General features: G+C 37.6%; 1 protein-coding gene across 13 annotated transcripts in view; it reads left to right on the top strand.

The window, feature by feature from the left end:
• Window positions 1–22,665, top strand: part of DIAPH3 (diaphanous related formin 3) — a 508,102-nt gene that overhangs the window by 102,473 nt on the left and 382,964 nt on the right. For all 13 annotated transcript variants that reach the window (XR_005376327.1, XR_005376326.1, XR_005376328.1 and 10 more), the window contains one exon: window positions 21,297–21,427. Coding sequence is in view for 9 of the 13 variants with exons in the window: in XM_038569687.1 (XP_038425615.1) it covers window positions 21,297–21,427 (131 nt within the window). In the remaining 4 variants the exon portion in view is untranslated. The remainder of the gene's footprint in view (window positions 1–21,296; window positions 21,428–22,665) is intronic.

Raw genomic sequence — 22,665 nt, 5'->3', positions numbered from 1 at the left:
CTCAGGGTTGTGAGATTGAGCCAGGAGCCTGGTGTCAGCTCATTGCTCAGAGGGGAGTCCGCTTGAGATTCTCTTCCTCTCCCTTTCCACCACTTTGTGCTTTCTCTCTTTGAATAAAATAAATAAATTTAAAGAAAAAAAAGAAAGGTAAAATTATGTAGGACTAAAGCCATTAGGAATGTAGATTTAAAATGAGAACAAACATGTAAAACTATAAGTGCTTTCTAAAATTAAGTATTAGCCATCATATCCACAGCTTTTGAACCTGGTATTTGGAAGTAAAGCTTATCTCACTTCTGGTATAAAAATTTAGAACATTTTAAAGGATAAAAATTGTGAGAAATTGTATGTTAAGAAAACGACACATTTGTCAAATGGAAATTCTTAAGTGTATTATTACCATGGTTCTTAGGAGTAATTTAAATAATACTGTCAATTATACATAAATTTCAAGAGCTTTAGCTATTGTGCATTAAGAAATAATTAGATTTCATTTTCCTTAAACCATGTAGTGATATTTTCTTTGTATAAACATGTGGAGACTCAGGAACACTGACATGGGTGGTAAGAATGAGAAATAATTTAAACAGTACTGAATTTTTTCTGATACCTACATGTATCAAATGTAGCAAATTCATTAGGGGAGAGTACATTAAGTGTTAGTCACACCTGTGCTGGTTCAGTGATAGAAGCCCAATTTGAGCTAACTTGAGCAAGAGAGGCAACTTATTGACTCTTCTATCTGGAAGAGAATGGATAAGCAGAATGAGGGTCTGATGCCAGGACTTTGTCACCCTTCTTCCCTTGGCCTCTGAATGTTGATGTCTTCCCGCCCACTTGGAAATGGAAACCTTGCAGCTGGAAAAGAAAACAAAGGCATAATTAGTTGTTAAAGCTAAAGCCAGTTTAACAAACTTAGCATAGGCAAAAGACAAATAATCCGGGGTGTGTGTGTGTGTGTGTGTGTGTGTGTGTGTATACATACACACACATATTTCTAATGGTTTTAACAAGAGATTAATACCTATATCCTGGAACAAGCTTTTATGAATTGCCTAGAAAAAGAAATCAATAGAAAAATGGGCTAAGGGTCTGAAAAGACCATTCAAGAAGAAATCTAAATAAATGCAAATAGAGGTCATTGTGGATATTCAAACTAAAGTGAATTTATACCCGTTGCATATTAAATTTTTTTTTAAATTGATGAGAGAGAGAGAAGGAGGAGGAGGAGGAGGAAGAGGAGATAGGGGAGGAGCAGAGGGAGAGGGAGAAACAGGCTCCCTGCTGAGCAGGGTAAGCTGGATGTGGGCTCAATCCCAGGACCCTGGAATCAGGACCTGAGCTGAAGGCAAACAATTGACAGACGGAGCTCCCCAGGAACAACCCCCTCCATTGAATATTTTACTATTTTAGTGGGAATGTGGGGGGAAAGTACCTTCATACATGGCATTTTTAGAAAGCTATCTGAAATGTCTATGAAAAAGAAAAAATACACATGCTTTTTGACTCGGGTTCCACTTCTGGGATTCTATGGAATAGAAATAAAAACACCAATAGGTGAGGACATTGCACAAAAAGATTTGTTTTCTTTGGTAGTATTTATGTTAAAATACTATGTTAGAAACCTGGAAATGGGTGCCTGGGTCCTGGGATTGAGCCCCGCATTGGGCTTCCTTGCTCAATGGACAGCCTGCTTCTCCCTCTCTCATATGTTCTCTGTCTCAAATAAAATCCTAAAAAACAAACAAACCTGGAAACAAAGGATGATAGATTATCTGTAACTTTGAATAGTCTGCCAATATTAAAAGGAATGAATCATTTCAGAAACTTCCCTGTGGTGTAAACTAGAAAAGATGCAGAGAATTATATAATATGATGCCATTAAAAAAAGCAAACTCTCTAACTGTATAATTGTTTATGTGTGTGTATATTTGGATTATGTGCTCCTGGATTAAAATACAGAAAGTACATACCAGACTTTCTTACATGAATTCCTTTACAATAAGAAGAGGATATAGTAGCTAGGTCAAAGAAAAAATTCACTTTTATGGATTTTTGTTAGATTGACTTATTTATATAAATTATAGGCATCACATTTATTTAAACTATATATTTAAAAATATATGTACATACACTTAAAAATTAGGCAAACCGGGCAGCCCCGGTGGCGCAGTGGTTTAGCGCCGCCTGCAGCCTGGGGTGTGATCCTGGAGACCTGGGATCGAGTCCCACATTGGGCTCCCTGCATGGGGCCTGCTTCTCCCTCTGCCTGTGTCTCTGCCTCTCTCTCGCTCTCTCTGAATGAATAAATAGATAAATCTTAAAAAAAAAAAATTAGGCAAACCATATTAAAAGGGCAATAAAGGTTTGGTTACACTAAAAAAGACTATTAAGGGATTACAGAATATCATATTTTAAATCTGCTCAAAGTAAAGTAACTGAGAAACACAGAAAACCCTAATCTTTGGGCATAAATTGTAGATGGCAGATTGACTGGGAAGGAAATAAACTTGAGGTAATTTCTTAATCACTTTGGTGTTTCCTTCTCCCAACAAGAGATCTCTGTGTATATATATATATGGCATTTAATAAATATTGGTTGAATAGAGAGATGTATAATGCTTATTAAACAGTGTGTGTGTGTATATAAAATCAGGCCATATATATTGCTTTTAACAAATACTGGTTGAGTAAATGAATGGAAAGATGTACATTGAGAGAGAAATGGACCTTCAAGAAGAAAATTTTGAACGTAGTTTGGAATACCAATTATATACATATAATAAGCATGTAACTCTTGAGGAAAGACCTTAAGTTCGCTGACAGTTGATACATTTAGGTTAACTTGGTCCTTAATTAGAAGAATAGGGGTAAATGGGATTGGTGGTTGAGCAACTGAAACGGAGTATAAGCTGTTGCCAACTGAAGATGAAAGAGATTTGTCTTAGATTTTTAAGAGTTTTGGAATACATATGGCATTATGCCATTCTAGTTTACACAAAACCTGTAATACACCCTAAAACAGTGATTGTATAGTGTCCTCATGCCTCCACCCCAATCTGGAACATAGTGTATGCACACAAAGTTATTGAAGGATTGATTTATGACTATAGCATGTGACCTACACAAATTAGTCTAGCACAGTGTACTTTTCATTGGTGTTCTAGAGCTGGTTTGTCTTACATTCAGTGTTATTGCATTGTTTGCTTGAAGCTGGCAATTGGGGAGTATTTATATAGATTGGCAAATGTTACCAAAAAGTTATTATTTTTTTTTTTTCTGAGAAGTGGCTTTCCAGCAATATACTGTTATTTAATTATGAATCAAGACCTGTGATATGGTGACTGAAAGTTGGAAAACAAATTATACATTTCAGAGTTGAGTTGTAATTTAATTTTTTTAAAATCAGGAATTAGTAAGTAGGACTTACAAAATGATATTTGTTTTATAAAAGTGTTAAATTTTATTTTGATATTTAATAATTATTAGGGGATATGTAAATTTCTGCAGAGGATCTTCAGTTATCATTCTGGAATACATCATTTGAAATGATGATTAAGTAATGCCTCTAGGACTGTGTATTTCCTCCTTGGTTTTTGGAATGGTACTTAGTCCCACCGTCATGCCGCCCTTATACCTGAATTTGTGCAGTTCTTTATGGAGCATCTCTTTTTGTTGCTTAAAGCTGTGATGAATGGGCATTTCCCTCCTCTTGAGTTAGCAGTGATTTTAGTAGTTAATGACAGTCATTAATGACAGCCTATTTATAAACTACTCTGGGAATTTAAGATCAAATCCAGAGATGAAAAACATGTTGACAGCTTGACACAGGGCAGACCTCTGAGTCATGATTTTTTTTTTTTTTTTAAGATTTATTTATTCATGAGAGGCACACAGAAAGAGGCAGAGACATAGGCAGAGGGAGAAGCAGGCTCCCTGTGTGGAGCCTGACACAGGACTTGATCTCAGGACCCTGGGACCACAACCCAAGTCAAAGGCAGACACTCAACCACTGAGCCACCCAGTTGCCCCTGAGTCATGATCTTTATATTAAGTCCTTACATAATCAGATAAGTAGAAATAGATGAGTGGAATTGTTTAATCTCATTCTATGTGTCCGTCTTTCCTTCCCATCCCATCCCACCCCCACCAGGTAAACAAGTATTTTGTGCCAGGCACTGTTCAAGGCAGCAGGGATATTGTGATGAACAAAGCTGACAGTACCCCTGCTCTAATGTAGCCTACATTTTAATGGAGGAAACAAATGGATAATAAAATTGTAAGACAAGGTTTGGGAACACAAGGAATTTGTATTACTTTTTTTTTACTGTTAATGCTTTGGTTCAAATTCTTCCACAGAATTATGGAACTTGAGATTTGACTAGGACAGATATCTTTATTTATTCATGTGATTCATGAGGGTACAGTGCTTGGTAGATAGAATAATGTAAAGTTTTAGGAAGTATTTGAAGAGAAATACACTGAATAACTGGTCTAAGTAGTAATGATACTGAACCACCCTGGAAAGGAAAGAATTACCCCACAAATTGGTAAAAATCCCAAGAGTGCATTTCCAAAGCTTAATAGGGATTATTGCTGGTTTTGTTTATTATTTGTAACGTGTGAGTCATTGCTGGCATTTAAGAGATGCTCAGCAAATATTGTTGAAGAAATGGGTGTAACTATGTTGTTTTAACCAACTGCCCTAACATGGTTTTGATCAGGATAGGATTTAAAAAAATTTTTTTGTACTAGTTTTTGAGCTCCAATATTTTGCAGTTCATATAAAGATGAGCCCAACATTTATCTTATTCCCAAGGAGTTTTTAGGAGTCCTAAAATATATAAATGTACTGCTAAAACAAGCTAGAAGTTACTAATGCCCAATAGGAGAAATAAACCTTAAAGTGAGAATTTGGAGGTTAAGATCATCTCCTGCAGAGGTGACAGAAAAAGTTTCCATGGGGAGTGGCATTTAGCAGGAATGGACAGGTAATATTTGAACTATTTGGAGGTAGGCATGTGGAAGGCTGCAGGAATTACATCGGCAAAGATGTATTTTATGTGTGAGAAACCATGATGTGCCTCTCTGCATTGGAAGTTGTTTATTTTGTCCAGAGTGAAGTTCCTTTGAAAGAGAACAGTAGGATATGAGACTGAAAAAGTAGGTTTGGAAATTTTTTTACCTCCCCTACTGGAGCACTGAATATTTTCGAGAAGAGTGGGATGGTTAGAGAGAGGCTCCTTTGTGTCTGTTAACAGGAGAACCCATTCTCCCTCTTTTGTCTTTTAAGCACCTTGGAGATGGAACATGTTAGGTTTCCTTGTGTGAGGCAAACACACTTTTGTGCCCAACTCTAGTAACACTTTCCAGCTGCTTCTTTCTTATGTTTTTTTTTTTTTTTTTTTTGTAGTTGTTGTTCTCTTTGTTTTTTAAAGGTTATAATAAAACTGAGAAGATAATCTTTCTTCCAGTTTCACCTGAACTGGCCTTGTGTCTCTAACCTCAGAGGCTCCTGTTTGTGTCTTCCTGTTGCCCTGTGTCTGACACACAGCTTTTCTGTAACTTGATTTCCAATCAATGCAGTGACTTCCTGTTAGCTGTGGGCTAAAGGCACCTTCCATGTTGTGGTTCCTGCGCATTTTGTGTCTTCATTCTTTTCACTCCCTATACCATCTGTAATGTAGCCAGCTAGTTCCTAAAATGCCCTATCTCTTTCACCTTTTTTTGCCCATGTTGTCTGTGTAATTCTACTTTCAGCTCCCCATGTTTTAACACCCTGTTCTTGAATTACCTTTACTGAGAGTCCTTCCTTGATTTCTTGGGTGACAGTTGGGACTTCTCCTCCTGCTCACCAAGGATGGATTCCTATCCAGGCGCCCCAGCCTTGTAACTGTTCAGGTGCTCTTTCTCACCCGATGATGACTGTCTCAGGGGCAGAATTTTCTCTTACTTGCTTTTGAGAGTCCCATTATTGACCATAATGGTTGGCACACAATACATTGTTCTAACTGTGTTTATTGAATGACTTATTAGTTGTATAGCTAGGTTTTACAGAACATCCTAGAAATTATGAGCTTGTAAAATTGTTACCATGGCACTATTAAAGTTTTTAAACTTAGCATTTTTCGATGGTCTTTGCAGGAGCATAGTTGTTGAATAAATTTAGGGACATTAGCTTTTTTTATCCTCTGATTTTGTTTAATAAGTGTTTATGTAGTATCTGCTTAGAACATAATGTCAGGGATTCTGGGAAATAGAAATTGGGCAGTTTTAGCTTTTCTGTATATGTACTTTGATAAGGAAGAACACAAATGAACAATTAACTCCTTTTTGTTGGACTTCAGTTGCTTCTCTTCATTTGAATCAATTTGTTAGTTCATGTTGCTTTCTCTCTAAACAACCCTGCAGACTATGGGGCCCTCCTTTGATCTGTAAACTTGCATTAAAAACTGCAAAGTAAAGAGGAATATATACTTTTTGTGACAAAAATCACATAATATATAACATAATGTTACTTAAATTAAGAACAATCTGAAAAATATTAATTTTGTGCTGTTCTATATTTTTTTTTACTAACATACAGATTACATTTGTAAGATAGTATGTGTATATGAAGAAGTTGGTTTTCTTCTATAAATTAAGAAAAAAAACCCACAGTCTTATACTGTAAATGTAACAATGACACTTGAAAGTACTCAGAATTGTGGAGGCAAATAATTGCAATTACCTGGAGGGACTGAAAAACAAATCGCCTAATTTTGAAGACTGAAACAGCTGGTGTTTTCTTACCTCCCTCTCTCCCCCTTCTTTTTTTGGTAAATGCCCAATGAAGTTTTGTTGTTTTTCTTCTTACATAAACATAATCAACACAATAAAGAAGATAATGAACCAATGACTAAGAGCATCAGCACATTTTTTTTCTCTCTGTTCAGATGTGCCAAATAGATCTTTATCCTTCACTGAACCATCAAATAGAGGCTGGCAAATTAGAACATCCATGTTTATTTAATCAGCTCCTCCCTCCCAACTTTTTTGCTTTTTTGTTTTGTTTTTGTTTTAAAGTACAATTTGTTGTTCAGATGGAACTAAACATATTCTAATTCTAAAAGGTATACTGAAGTTGGTAAATAGAAAAAAGTGGCCTCATTTGATACAGTGTAACTTGTTTCATTTAATTTCATCTTTCTTTCTTTCTTTCTTTTTCTTTCTTTCTTTCTTTCTTTCTTTCTTTCTTTCTTTCTTTCTTTCTTTCTTTCTTTCTTTCTTTCTTTCTTTCTTTCTTTCTTTCTTTCTTTCTTTCTCTTTCTTTTTTTAGATTGATTTATTTGTGAGAGACACAGAGAGAGAGGCAGAGACATAGGCAGATGGAGAAGCAGGCTCTTCACAGGGAGCCTGATGTGGGACTCGATCCTGGATCCCAGGATTACACACTGAGCCAAAAGCAGACGCTCAAACGCTGAGCCACCCAGGCGTCCCTCGTTTCATTTTTCAGCAAGAAAATATGACATTTAATGTAAAACATTTTATTTTATTTTTTATTATTTTTTAATGTAAAACATTTTAAATGGAATGCTTTAAAACACAAAGATTTGAAAGGAATTCAATTTGAATATAACTGTGTAGCCTTAGAAATAAAGCATAAAAATTAGTCAATTTGAATATAGTTTTTAAATACTTTTGAATAAAAATTATATAATAAAGTTCATACATCTTTAGTATACTGCTGGATAAATGAATACAGAATAAATACACTAGTGTAACCAGTACCCAGCTGGAGCAATAGGACGATGTTAGCCAGTGAATATCTCCTGGTCCTTATTCCTCCTTCTCTTCCAGATAACTTCTGACTTCTAAGACAACAATTTTTCTGTTCTATAAATGTTTTGTAAAACTTTTTTTTTGGTGGAAAAATCCACATAATATGAAATTCATTGTCTTAATGATTTGTAAGTGTACAGTTCATTGACATATAATACATTTACAATCTTGGTGTGCTGCCTCTGTCTAGTTCCAGCACCTTCCCATCAGCCCCAAAGGAAACCCCTTGCCCTTGGAGCAGTCACTGCGTATCCCACCCTCCACCCAGTAGAAACCAATAGAAACCCTTTCAGGCTGCTTCCTTTGTCCTTTGGCATATCTCCACCATTCTTTGAACACTTCTCACTGTCTTGTGGGAAATCTCCCAAGATCATACTGTAGTGTCCTAGCCCCTGCCCTGGAATTAGTCCTTTGTCCAAGGAAGAGTTTCTTTTAGTGGAGAATGCTGTTGAGAAATCAGTTCTTCTAATGGGTGGTCTTTATCTCCAGGCCCTTTCAGAGAGAGCTAGTGTGTGTGTGTGTTTATATGTATGACCCAAGTATATGCATGTGTGCATATTTAGAAATTGCATACATGTATATTAAACATAAGTAAATCCATATATAGAAAACCTATAGTATATGTGTATACACATACCCATCTTATATCTATTTTTTCCTTGGCTATATCTATCCAAATACCTCTCTTTCCACCAGACTACAAGTTTATACTTTTACCTTAGATTTTTACATTCTAGCTTATTTCTCTGAAATAATTATCTAGTTGAAATATAATTAGGTGCACGTATTTGGATTCATCTCATTTTAGGATTTTCTTCCCATCTTCGTTGATCTGATATTTTTTTCTTTCTGAGTGTATGAAAAATTATGTCAGAACTCTATAGGGGTATACTCAAAGCATTGTCACTTACCCTCTTTTCTCTTAGGCGTTCTACTCCTCTCTTACCTACCATATCCCTGTTTACTTCCTGAAGGTATACAGTCTCAGGAATGTTCCTGATTATTTCTTCCTGCCTCTTTTTTTTAACATAAGCAGATGTTTATTATATCTTATATCTCTTCATAAACACAGGTAATAAATTCTCTGCTAATATTTCCACTTCAAACTTTATCATGAAAATCCTGCTGTAGGGGATCCCTTGGTGGCTCGGCGGTTTAGCGCCTGCCTTCGGCCCAGGGCGTGATCCTGGAGTCCCAAGATCGAGTCCCACATCGGGCTCCTGCATGGAGCCTGCTTCTCCCTCTGCCTGTGTCTCTGCACCCCTCTCTCTCTGTCTCTCATGAATAAATAAATATTAAAACAAAAGAAAATCCTGCTGTACAGTTCAGAGCTATCTTTGTTCTTTGTTATAACTGCATATTATAGTTCTTTTTTTTAAATCTTTTTTTTTTAATTTTTATTTATTTATGATAGTCACACACACACACAGAGAGAGAGAGAGGCAGAGACACAGGCAGAGGGAGAAGCAGGCTCCATGCACCGGGAGCCCGATGTGGGATTCGATCCCGGGTCTCCAGGATCGCGCCCTGGGCCAAAGGCAGGCGCTAAACTGCTGCGCCACCCAGGGATCCCTTCATATTATAGTTCATGCAGTGTGTTCATGGTGTATGGCTTACCATATTTTATTCAGCTTTTTGTTCTCTGGCTATGGATAGAAGCAGTTAACTGTTAATGTACATCCTTTGGGCAGCCCAGGTGGCTCAGTAGTTTAGCGCCGCCTTCAGCCCAGGGTGTGATCCTGGAGACCTGGGGTCGAGTCCCACATCAAGCTCCCTGCATGGAGCTGGCTTCTCCCTCTGCCTGTGTCTCTGCCTCTCTCTCTCTCTCTCTGTCTCTCATGAATAAATAAATAAAATCTTAAAAAACAAAAAAACAAAAAAACCCAGTACATCCTTTGAGGTTTAAAAGCTAAAAGAACAGGGGTGCCTGGGTGGCTCAGTTGGTTAAGCATAAGACTCTTGATTTTCACTTGGGTCATGGTCTCAGGGTTGTGAGATCGAGCTCTGCACTGGCCATGGAGTCTGTTTAGGATTCTCTTCCTCTGCCTGCCTGCACCTCCCCCCATACTTTGCCTTCCCTCTCTCTCCAAAAAAAACAAAACAAAACAAAACAAAACAAAAAAACACCACCAAAACAACAATGAAACAAACCTGAAAGAACACCTCGGTTGGGCAGACCCAGTGGCCCAGCAGTTTGGCACTGCCTTTAGCCGGGGGTATGATCCTGGAGACCTGGGATCCAGTCCCATGTCGGGCTCCCTCCATGGAGCCTGCTTCTCCCTCTGCTTCTCCCTCTGCCGGTGTCTCTGCCCCTCTCTCTCTCTTTCTCTCTCTCTCTGTCATGAATAAATAAGTAAAAACTTAAAAAAAAAAATAACCTCGCTTTTGGTTATGGTAACGAGGTGAAAGTTTTATAATAGTAGGATTCAGCAGTTGAAAGAACACTCCTTAAATAAACAAAATAGTCTAAAAATTCAAGTGTCATATTGAAGGCAATGGGCTAAAGCTTTCCTATGAATAGCAGGGATGTCGATGCTAGTTAGATATTGATGGATAATACGAGAGATGTAATGTGTTGAATTTCTTTTATTACTTCAAGTTAATTTCTGAGTGGCTAAAATTAGTGTTGGATCAATCTGTTTTTTTTTTTTTTTTCTTCTCCTGTAGAGCTATTTTAGAAACTGAAGGGGAGAACAGCAGGTTTTTCTGCATTTTTATCATGTTCCTTTGTAAACTGTATTTGATAATTCTAAACTTTAACATATGCTATTTTTAATGTATGCTAAAAGCAGCCTCCAAAATTATAGGTAGAGTTCTTAGTACATAAGTGTGCTCATTAAATATTTATGGAAAAAAAATAACTGCTAAAAGGAACTCTTTGCTAGACTTTTTTTGTTGGTGGTGGTAGTGGTGAATGCCCCTTTTGCGCTACTTTTCCTTGCTCGTAGATTCTATGAGTTTGCATAGCATCATCTCTGAATAACAGATTTTATTGGTACTGGATGTCTGTTGGGGTTGTAAATGTTCTGAAAACAAGTAATTCATACAGCAATGGCAGTTTAGTGTTTCTGTTGATCAGTGACATTAGAGATGCTAGAAATCATTTGAAAAATGCACGGAAATTGTTGCAATGCATTTTAATAGCAATATACATGATAGTAATTTAGATTATAATTACCCCCTTGGCAGCAACTGTGCTTACCCTTGTTTTGCACAGTGCTGACTCTGCGGTTTTCTTAAAATATGTCATTATCAATGCAAACTATTTCGTTAAATAGTCTGCAAGTTTCATATTATCTTATTTGTCTTCACTAGTCTCATCACCTGAATTAGGTGCCAAAAATACAGGAGTTACAATGCTAAAGAGAAACTGAGGCAGTTAACTTAGAGTAAGTGACAGACAGACAGAAACAGCCATACAGGGGCACCTGGGTGGCTCAGTTAAGCATCTGTTTTCGGCTCAGCTCAGGATTCCAGGGTCCTGGGATCAAGCCCCACCTTGGACTCTGCTCAGCAGGGAGTCTGCTTCTCCCTCTACTGCTACCCCTGCTTGTGCTCGCTCTCTGTCAAATAAATTAAATATTAAAAAAAAAAGCACACATAGGCATACAAGACCATGTGTGCATGTACACACAAGCTCATCACCATAAGAACTTAGGCTTTTTCACTCCTTTGGTTTTACGTTGTTGGAATTTTTTGTTGTTGTCGGCCCTCTAAAAATGACAAAGTGAATGTCATGGAGAGGGATCTTGAGTCTAGTAACTGCATATAAAAATCAGTTAAGGTTTCCGTGGTTTCTTGTAGTCCCTCCCCCTCCCCCCCTCCAAATGCTAAGTTTTTACCTGCTAGAGGCTGTATGTTTTGGGTCCTCTTAAAACATGCCGAATTTTCTTTGTGCGTTTAGGTATAAGCGACCATTCTCTGTTGTTGGGGATGTAGTATGGGGAATTTGGGTGCAGGCTACATTCCGGGAGGAATAAGGTATGATTTAATGAGTTTAGTACTTGTTTATAATGATTGGAGTTGTATGTAAGATATAATTTCTAACTTCTGTGACATCTCAGATAGTGTAGGTAAACTTCTGTCATATGTCATATGTTAGACATTCTACTAGGGACTAACAGTCATTGTCCTCACCCACATACACCTTAGAGGGTGTCCTCTTCCTCCAAAAGTCTGTAGAACATGCAGACTTTTAGAGATAGCTCATTTTACTATTTTTATTTTATTTTTTCTTTTTAAAGATTTATTTATTTATGATAGACAGAGAGAGAGAGAGAGAGGCAGAGACACAGGAGGAGGGAGAAGCAGGCTCCATGCTGGGAGCCCGACATGGGACTCGGATCCCGGGACTCCAGGATCGCGCCTGGGGCCAAAGGCAGGTGTTAAACCGCTGAGCCACCCAGGGATCCCCTCATTTTACTATTTTTAAAATTAAATCACTGTTAAAGGGTAGATCTCCATATTTGTATAGAAACCATTCAATTATTTGATAAATGAGAGAAAGTTCCTTAATACTTTCTACTGGTAACTGGAAATGGGATGTATTTTTAATTTATCATAGAAATGGTATTTCAAAATCTGCAAACAAGTAAATGAGATAGAATAATGGAGAAACATACCGAAAAGATCTGACACTGGCACTGAGATGAAATGCAGGCATGGACACAGGTACAGATGAAATGACTACCATTACCTTTAATAGTATATAGCAAAAGAAAGAATATTTGGTTTCAGAAATACAGAAATGGTGAAGGAAATAAGTGGTGATAGTATGTATTACTTTGTATACCTTATTGTACCTTAGAATACATTTAAATAATGAGTCTGACAAGGGGAATGCTATATACATTTCTTTCTATCCTGCATTTGGTATTTCAGAATAAAATTTACTAAGGGATTAAAAAAAGATTTAAAAATTATGTTGGATAAATATCCTTCTAATTTTTGTGATGTCAGGCAGACATCCTTATCTCACTAATGTGTTTTGATACCACAGGGGATAAAGCTTTCTAAGTATTTTCATCTTCATGGCTAATGGAATCAGAGGCAGACGTGAGTGTCCTTCCTCTCTCCCCCTACTTCCTGCTTCCTTTGAAGTTCTGTAAAATGAAAGAAACACAAGAAGAGCTGTGCTTAAAAGGAATATTTTTGATTATTCACGTATCCTATTTCTCTCCACAGTTTCGTGTCTTTTGTACCTTTATGTTGATAGTACTCTAATGAAAGGGGAAGTCTTGCTGAAAGCTGATCACCCAATTATCTGCTCTATTTCCTATATCTTCAATTTGAGGTCTTCCTTTCTGAGGAAGTATTCGTTCTTTCAGAAATTTTTCCTGGTAACTTAACTTCCTCTCCTTTCTGGTTTTAATCCTTAGTCTATGTATCCCTTTGATTTTATTATAACCTCATTCATTCATTGAATGCCAGGAATTTTACGAGGCAGAGTCATGAATGAGGCTGCAGCAGAGACACTGTCCTGGTAGATGCATTTCAGGGGACAAGGCTTCACACACAGGTGCTAGCAGGTACGGACGGACTCCTTATCCATAGCTCCCCTCTAGCCTTTGCTCTTCTTCCTGCTGCTACTGCTGCCCTCATCCTTACCGATGTTGTCCTCCATCCAGCGTTCCATCCTCTCATTTTCTGGACTTTCTCTGATCCACCAATCTTTATTTTTCTAACCAATCTCAACCACTCATTGCCTTGGGTTAAAACAGCACCCATAAATACAGCTTACAAACCTTCCTGAGCATTATCCATTTCTGCTTACTTCCTCTTCCCACTGTAAGAATTCCATAACCCTTCTAGAACTGCTGATCCATTGACTCCACCACTTGTGTCCATCGCCATCCAGCCGCCACAACTTCCTTCCCTTGTGGACCTTATGGACACATACTCCGTTGTTACCTTAAGTAACAATCTGTTCATTTGCCTCTCTGTCCTTATAAACTCTGTCCTAGATTGAACTAAACTTCCTACCTCTTCGGCCTTTGCACCCCAGACTGCATCTGGGGGAAGCGTGCAGCCACACTAGTGTTTTCTGAGTGACTGCAGTCAACAGGTGAGTCCGTAACACATACCCTACCGCATGGATCTTGCCAGTACACTTCGTGACTTTCTGAAAAAGATTTCATACCTTTTCTTATACCTCCAACTCTGCGATGTGGTCAGAATGAAACTTTCACACCTCACTTCCTCATCACCACATCTGCTCGTCTACCTGAACCTTTCTTTTCCCTTTGACTCTGCTTTTGCTCTTCTTACAGTGATATACTTTATTAGTGACTGTTTAAAATCAGCTGCCTTCTTTGTATCATAGGTCACATCCTATGTCATTGGCTTAAGAGTTTTTTTTTTTTGTTTCCTTGTTTGTTTTCCTGCATCTGTACCTATGTTATGCATCGTCAGTTTTTCCCCTGCTTGGTCATTCCCATCGGCACGCAAACATAGTGTGGTTCCAGCAATACTCCCTCCTCCCCAAATTGTGCTATAGGTTCCCCTCCAGCTACTGCCCCAGTTCTTTGCTCTCCTTTATGGGAAATCTCCTCAAGGAGTTGTCCATTCTTCTTGCATTCCCCTGGACCTTCTGACCAGGCTTAATCCCCAGTCCACCTCTCCTACCACTGTTGACCAGATCTCAATGATCAGTAGATGGCAGCACCGCTCACTTAGTTGTTAAGACCGAAAACATCTTTGAATTTAACTTCTTTCACACCTTACTTCCAAATTATCAGCACCTCTTGTGTGACTTAACTTCATATTGAGCTGATCTCATGCCTTCCATCACTGGCTCCTTGTACCAGGCTCCTGTCAACTCCTGACCAGACAGTACGCAAGCCTTTTTTATTTTATTTTTTTAAGATCTTATTATTCATGAGAGACACAGAGAGAGGCAGAGACACAGGCAGAGGAAGAAACAGGCTCCACGCAGACAGGCCAACATGGGACTTGGTACCGGGTCCCCAGGATCACACCTTGGGCTGAAGGTGGCGCCGAACCACTGAGCCACCAGGGCTGCCCTACGCAAGCCTTTTGATTGGTTGTTTCAGATTTTGCTACTTACAGTCTGTTGCCACACAATAGCTAGGGTAATCTTCTAAAACTGTTTGATTTTAATAGATCTAAAAAATTATCTGCTAGGTCTCTGACTGGAGTATTCCATCCACTCAGAAAAAAAAACCCAAAGCCCTCACCTGTGGTTTCTAAGACCCCATCAGGGACCAGCAAACTTCTGTCTGAAATGGCCTGACAGTCAACATTTCAGGCTTTGTAAGTCACCCAGTGTTTTACTTACTTGTCCTGGTGCCAGTGTTTCCTCTTCCTCTTCCTTTTTACAAGTTTTTAGAAATCTAAGTAACACTCTTAGCTCAAGAGTCCTACAAAAACATTTGGCATTCAGGCTGCAGTTTGTTGTCCCCGGTCCCCAGGACCAGGCACCAGCTTATTGTGTCTCCACTTGTCCTCTACAACTCTGTGTCATGTTCCTTGGCATCTTGAGGTGTCTTTTTGTTGCCTTTGAATCTCCCCAGTTCATTTCTGCTTTTCTCACATCTCCTCCTCCTCTTCATTATGGTCTTTGTCAAATGCTATTTTCTTTTCTCCCTCCAATCCTTCTCCCCTCTCCCTTCTTCCTTTCTCTCTCTTTTCTCCTCCCTCCCTTCCTTGATTTATTTGAGGGGGAGAGAGTGCATGAGTGGGGAGAGGCGAAGAGGGAGAGAGAATTTCCAGCCAACTCTCCACTTAGTGCAGAGCCCGACATGGGGCTAGATCTCATGACCCTGAGAACATGACCTGAGCCAACATCAAGAGTTGGATGCTTAACTAACCAGCCACCCCTCAAATGTTATTTTCTTAGGAAAATGTCATTTACTCAGGCTTGGGACTCTCAAATAGCTACTTCCCCTACCACTTACTTTGCTTCTTTCATCTTCCCCGTTTAAGCAGATGGCATCACATTTTAGCTTAGGCCAAAAATCTAGATAGGAGTCATCTTTGACTTCGACTTCACCCCCATTATCTACATCATGTAAATGATGTCAGGAAAGAATGGGTGCTCAATATCCTTTAAGTAGTAAGTGGTAGTTAAAATAATTTTAATACCGAGTGGTGAACATAAAGAACAAGGAATCCATAGATGGGGGACTCAACTTTTGTGGCTCACTAAGGCCTATCCCAGGAAGTTAGTCTCAGCCCAGATCTGATATGTAGTAGTAGGCCTGTATCGGGATGCGTGTGGTAGTGTTGTTGAGGGTTTGGGTGAGAGGGGTGGGTGTTAAGAGGAAGGAATCTCTGGTTAAAATGCAGAAGTTTTTAGATAATAAATTGTTCAAGCTGGAAATACTTAACTATGGTTGAAATAATTATTTTTAGCCAGTGAGATTATTGTCTTTCCCAGTGTTGGTTGGTAAAACCTACTTACTGCTCCATTTAAAATGTTGTCTGTCTTTAATCCCATCTTCCATCCAAACACAACAAAAACTGTTTACAGATTTACTTCTATGTCTTGTACCAGAGAGTGTCGCTGGTCCAAAGATGGACAGGTTAGTCTTGGTCTTTCTTATGAGTTCAACCATACATTACATTGTATTTCTTGCTTGACTTAGCTTATAGATATACCACAACTTGACAAATGCTTGGGTTGTTCCCAGTCTTTTATTCTTAGGAAAAAAGCTGCTCAGAACATTGTATGAATGTTGTTTTGTTTTGTTTTTCCTCCTGCTTTATGCTTAGCTGTTCAATTGCTGAGTCTTCTGCTCTGTGTATATTTAAAAGAAACTGCCAAACTTTTTGCCAAAATGGTGATACACCATTTTTACATTTCCACCACTCCACCATTCCATTTTTACATTTACAAACTCACCACTAGAATAGGTGAGTTTTAGGTACTTCACATCCACCCCATTCTAGGGGATGTGTAGTGATACCGCATTTGTGGTGGGTGGGTTGTGTTTTGTTTTGGTTTTAAGCTGCATTTCCTTGGTGACAGATGATCTTGAACATCATGTGATTATTGGTTTTTCATATATCTTCTTTGGTTAAGTCCTTTGATCATTTTTTATTTGGGCTGTTTGTCTTGTTACTACTGAGTTGTAGGACTTCATTAAGTGTTCTTTTTTTTTTTTTAAGATTTTTATTTATTTATTCATGAGAGACACAGACAGAGGCACAGACAGAGGCAGAGGGAGAAGCAGGCTCCATGCAGGGAGCCTGACGTGGGATTCGATCCTGGGTCTCCAGGATCATGCCCTGGGCTGAAGGCGGCGCTAACCATTGAGCCACCTGGGCTACCCATTAAGTGTTCTTAATATAGATCTTTCTGAGATACATTTATTATTGGGAGAGGCTGTCTGCCATAGGCCTTGAATATCCATGTATATTTATTCTGGCTACACCAAGAATGCAAAGGCCTGAGCGCTCTTTACTCAACCATTTCTCAATGCTGTGCTTGCAGTAAGCTGCTTTGAGAAGTGATTAGGTCTCTCTGTACACAATGAGCAGACTTGTTACCAATTATTCAGCATAAAATTGGTGAGTCCCCCAAGCTGAGTGTTCTATAATTCAGTGCACTGCATGTGCAAGCATCCATCAGGGAGGCCTGTGACATCCCTGTGGGACTTGGTGGGTTGGGGAACCAGTAGAGGCATAATAATTTCTAACTGAGGACTCCTATCTTTTCTGCCAGCACTCACCAATCAGTAACAGGCTTATGTGGCTTGTTATGTTATGTTGAGTAAAGTCTCAGACCAGACTGCACACTTCTTAGCTTGTATTGCAGACATTTTCACCTAGTCGTGGCTTACTCTACATTGTCTTAATGAAGCTTTTGTTAAGAGTTGTTTGCAGAATGGAAGGTTTAAATTTTGATGAAGTCTAATTTATCAATTTTAGTTAGTGCCTTTTGTCCTAAGAAATCTTTGCCTTCCTGAAGGTAGCAAGAAGATTTTCGTCTATGTTTTCTTGTAGATATTAAATTCTTAGCTTGTACATTTAGGTCTAAGGTCTAGGTTCACTTTTTCTCTTTTGGAGGTCCAGTTGTTCTAACAACATTTGCTGAGGAGGGTCTTCTTACTCCAATGAATTACATTAATACCTTTGTTGGAAATCATTGACTACATATGTGCAGGTGTATTTCTGGACTATCTTCTATTGATGCTTATACTATTTTAACTTGATTACAGTAGCTTTATAGTAAATCTTGAAATTAGGTAACATCCCCCAACTTCATTCTTTTAAATTGTTCTATGTTAGGTTTCCTGCATTTTTATATACATTTTATTATTTTCTGCATAAATTTTAGAAACTGCTTCTCAATCTTGACAAAACTTGCTAGGATTCTGATGATGATTATATGGAATATATAGATTATTCAGAAAATGTATTTCTTAGCAATGTCATAATATTGAGTCTTCTGACCCATGAACCTGGCATCTTTATTTTGGTCATCTCTAATACCTCTTCACAATGTTCTGTAGTCCTCAGAATATAGGTATTTCTCTTGTTAAACATTTTCCTAATTACTTTGTGGGGGCTCTTTCAATATTATTTACAAAAATGTTAAATTGTAAAATTTTATTTCCTGACTGTGAGTAATATTTGGAAATGAAAACATTTTTATAGAGGTTGAGCTTTTATTCTATGATCTCACTAAATTCATGTAGATAATTTCATTTACAAATAGACAGTTTTCCTCCTCCTTTTCTAGTTTCTATTGTTGGTGCCTTACCACACTAGCTAGTACCTCCAGTACAATAATGAATAGGAATGGGAACATGCTTCCCGTGTTCCCACTTTTAGGGGGATCGATGTGTTGGTTTGACCAACATGGTAATTGAGTAGCTGGAAGACTTTATGAATGGGGGTGTAGGATATTCTATTTTGTGTCATGAAACAAAGAATTATTAAGTTCAGTTATCCAAAAATCTCTGTATCTCCTAGAGCATGGATTCAGCTTCCATTTCATGGAATTGACATCTTTTGACTCAATTGAGTTTACCTATAACTATAGTCAGATGGTGGAAGAGTACAAATTCCAGCGTTTTAAGATAACTAAATCCTTACCTTTCGTAATAGTCAAAGGTAATATTGAAAATTTATATGTTTAAAAAGATCAGAATAAACACATTATTTAGATATAATTAAGTAGCTATCAGAAGAAATAGTTAAGGGTATTAAAATGATTGCCTCTGAAAGAGGTTAAGTGGTGGGGCAGTTGACTGCTTTTCTTAAATTTTACTTTTATATAAATGCATTTGTTGCCTTTTATTCTTAGATTTTATAAGTATTGACCATATGGGCTTACCCATTTATTGTTGAAGGGAAGCAGCTGATCTTTTCAGTTTCTATTTATTTTGATTCCCTTAACCCCCACCCCCCAATGCTCATCATAATTATTTCAATGATAAACCTAGAGAGTACTACAAAAAGAACATTTGGTTTAACTTCTTTTGGTATATATTTGGATAAAAATATTGGCCTGATGATATGCACAGGAAACTTGCAACCTACATGCCCAATGATGCAGGCTAAATTAGGTAAGTAATAAGATGTGTTAATAGTCTGTAGGGAGGAAAAAAAAATCATTTAAGGTACTGGGATATGTTCATGAAACATGACTAAAAAGTAGCTTACCAAATAATATGCATGATAAAAGATTTTTGAAAGTAAAGTACATGTGTTTATGAATGTATATGGAATATAATGTACATATTCTCATGTGAGAAAAAAACACTTCAAGGAGAAATATCAAATTAGTAGTCATTTTGAGGCACTTTTTTTCCCTCTGTTGCTTTTCAGTTTTCCAGATTTTCTGTGTTCTGAGTAATTTAAAGCAGAAAAAAAGTAATGCTATGTCAGTAAAAGTTGAATGTATTCTCTTTAAGATACATAACATAGTCACTGAATTTTTTAGAAATAGTGTTTATTTTCACTTCATTTCCCTTTTCCACTTTACTTTTTTATTCTGAATTTTGCTTGTAAATTCCCCCCCTCCTTTTTAGTAAATTACCACTTTGCTTTTGATGAAAACCATCAGTTTTTCCAGTGCTAACTTGTTTTGCATTATTGAGAATGTTTCCTTGAACAATATTATGGCAAATTAATAATAAAGGAATGAAAAAAAGTGCATCTGATTTCCTGCCATCCCTACTAACCTACTTTTGAACATGTATAATTCCTTCCCCTTGGTTGTATAGTCTGTAATGTAAATAGGTACAGTTCTGGACTTTATTGTTTGTTCATCATGCTCATTGTTTTCCATCTGGACCATCTTTGTGTCTTCTTAACAGGTTTCCTGCTTCTGATGCTTCTAATCTGACAGTAAAAATCAAAGTTCTTTTGGTGGCCTGTGAGGATACAGTCCCTTCCATCATAACTTTTCAGTTACCAGTATGGTCACTTTTCTCTCGTTCAGATATTTATTCTAATACTCAAGTTTGAGGCCTTCAGATTCTTCTGTGACCACCCTATCTGAAATTCATCCTTATTCCTCTTCCCTGCTGTTATGTTTCTCTGTAGCACTTTTTACTAGCTACAAAGCAACCACTTTAACTGCTTTTTTCATTTATTGTCTGCCTGGCTTTCTTCTTCTCCATGGAGAAGACAGCTCCATGCATCTAGGGATTTCTGCCTCCTGTTCACTGTTCTTTGTGTTTGTAACAATTAGAACAGTGTCTGGCACTTAGTAGGCACTAAATGTTGAATAATGAGCCAACTCTACCTCTTACAGCCTGCATTTCAAACTGCTGCCAGAGTGGTTCTTCCAAAACCACCCTGGAACATCTAATTAGATAGGCTTGCTCTGGCCGCTGTCTTTAGTTGTGCTTCGGGTTTGCTTTGTGGTTTTACCTATGTGCCATGTTTTAGTGAAAGGAGTTCCTAATTCTTGGTCTGCTTAACTGACTGCCCTTCTTACCTGTTACTCAAGCTTCCCTCATCTCTCCACCAAGTTAGGGCTTCCTTCTCTGAGTGCCTTGGGTACTGTGTTAGAGGAGTTAGATTTCACTGAAAAGCATTATTTCCTGGCTTGCATTTCTCTTTCTAGAATTAGGTTTTGATAATACCTGTGTATACTGCGCTTAGAACTGAGCATTTAATGGTAGTTGAGTCAATTAATGACTTAGTTGTTTTTTTTGTGGTGCTTGAAGTATTAACTTTAATAGGGCTGTTCCTCTATTGGGTTTTGATTTTTATTTTGCATGTGCCTAAAATTACTATATTTTCAGATATTTCTATGATAAATACCTCATTGTTTTCCATGATATTTTGGATTTTAAAAAGTCATTTTAATTTGCAAACCTTTGATGTTTTTATCTTTTGTGAATATCATGGATGATTGTATTTGTGGGCAGAAGGAAATCATTCCCTCAGAATGATAGTCAGAGTAGTTGTGTGCACATGCTAATATAAAAAGTGAGATTAATGTAATTGATAATACTTTAATGAAGTTAAATTTATTTATTTATTTTTAATTACAGGGAAGTTTTAAGAGTAAGCGCCAGATCTCACCTCAGGAATTCATCCATGAACTGAAAATGGGGTCTGCAGATGAGAGACTTGTAACATGCCTGGAGTCCCTCCGTGTGTCTTTGACTAGTAATCCTGTGAGGTAATTAAACTCTCTGAACATTATCAGGGCATATTAGTAAATTAAACAGATGTCCTTAATCTTTTTATTTATTCTTTCTTCATGGCACCTGTAAATAGGTGGTATACCTCAATGAGGTCTCAAGGTAAAAAGTGAATATGTAATATTTATATGCATGATGAAATATAGTGTCAATAGTAATTTTTGTATTTATTACCGAGTGATACGTAGCCTGTGGACTTCAAAATAAAAACTTAGGGATCCCTGGGTGGTGCAGTGGTTTAGCGCCTGCCTTTGGCCCAGGGCGCGATCCTGGAGACCTGGGATCGAATCCCACGTCGGGCTCCTGGTGCATGGAGCCTGCTTCTCCCTCTGCCTGTGTCTCTGCCTCTCTCTCTCTGTGTGACTATCATAAATAAATAAAAATTAAAAAACAAAAAACAACTTATTATTTTTTTCTTATAGTTTTAAAAAACTGAGGCACCTAGTGTCTGACCTATAATTTCAGCTCAGGTCAAGATCTCATGGGTCATGAGATCAAGCCCCACTTTGAGCTCCATGCTTAACAAGTAGTCTGCTTGAGATTCTTTCTACTCCCCCTACTTGTTCTCTCTCTAAAATCTATTTTTTAAAAAGAGAACAATCATGATCACAAATCCATTTGACATTTCTGAGTTTCACTCTAAATTTTGGTATTGCGAATATACTTGCTCTTTTTTTGTTTGACATAGAAAGAAACACCATTAATTAACTTTTCCTTTATTGGAAATGATATAATTTAGGAGCATATAGATTAGTATTGCCAAAATTAGCAAATAAAAATACAAGATGTCGAGTAAAGTCTAAATTTCAGACATACTAACGCTGAAAATTTTTGTTGTTTATCTGAAATCCAAATTTAACTAGATGTCCTGGATCTGGCAACACTAATACAGGTGTCTCTGTAAATCAGGTTTTAGACTTTTAAGCTCAAAATATTGTTGAAAATCTTCAAGCAGAAGTTGTTTTGAAATGTCTGAGCAGTCATAAAATCAGGATTTCAGAGCTGCAAGGGTCTAAGGTAGATCAGATTTGGCTGCTTTTGTATAATAAATGAATGCTTGTTTTTGCATGAGACTATATATCTGTATTAGGTGTGTGTGTATTCTTAGGGCTAGAGCTGACTGACTATGGAAGTTAATAATATATAATAGAATCTCTTTGATATCCTCTCTGATTAGTACTTTTCTGGACACTTCTGAAGTTTGGTGACAGTATGA

Source organism: Canis lupus, chromosome 22 (genome assembly GCF_011100685.1).
Source record: "Canis lupus familiaris isolate Mischka breed German Shepherd chromosome 22, alternate assembly UU_Cfam_GSD_1.0, whole genome shotgun sequence".
Taxonomy (NCBI): domain Eukaryota; kingdom Metazoa; phylum Chordata; class Mammalia; order Carnivora; family Canidae; genus Canis; species Canis lupus.
Note: the sequence above shows the minus strand (reverse complement) of the source record. Positions and strands in the feature narration are given on the sequence as shown.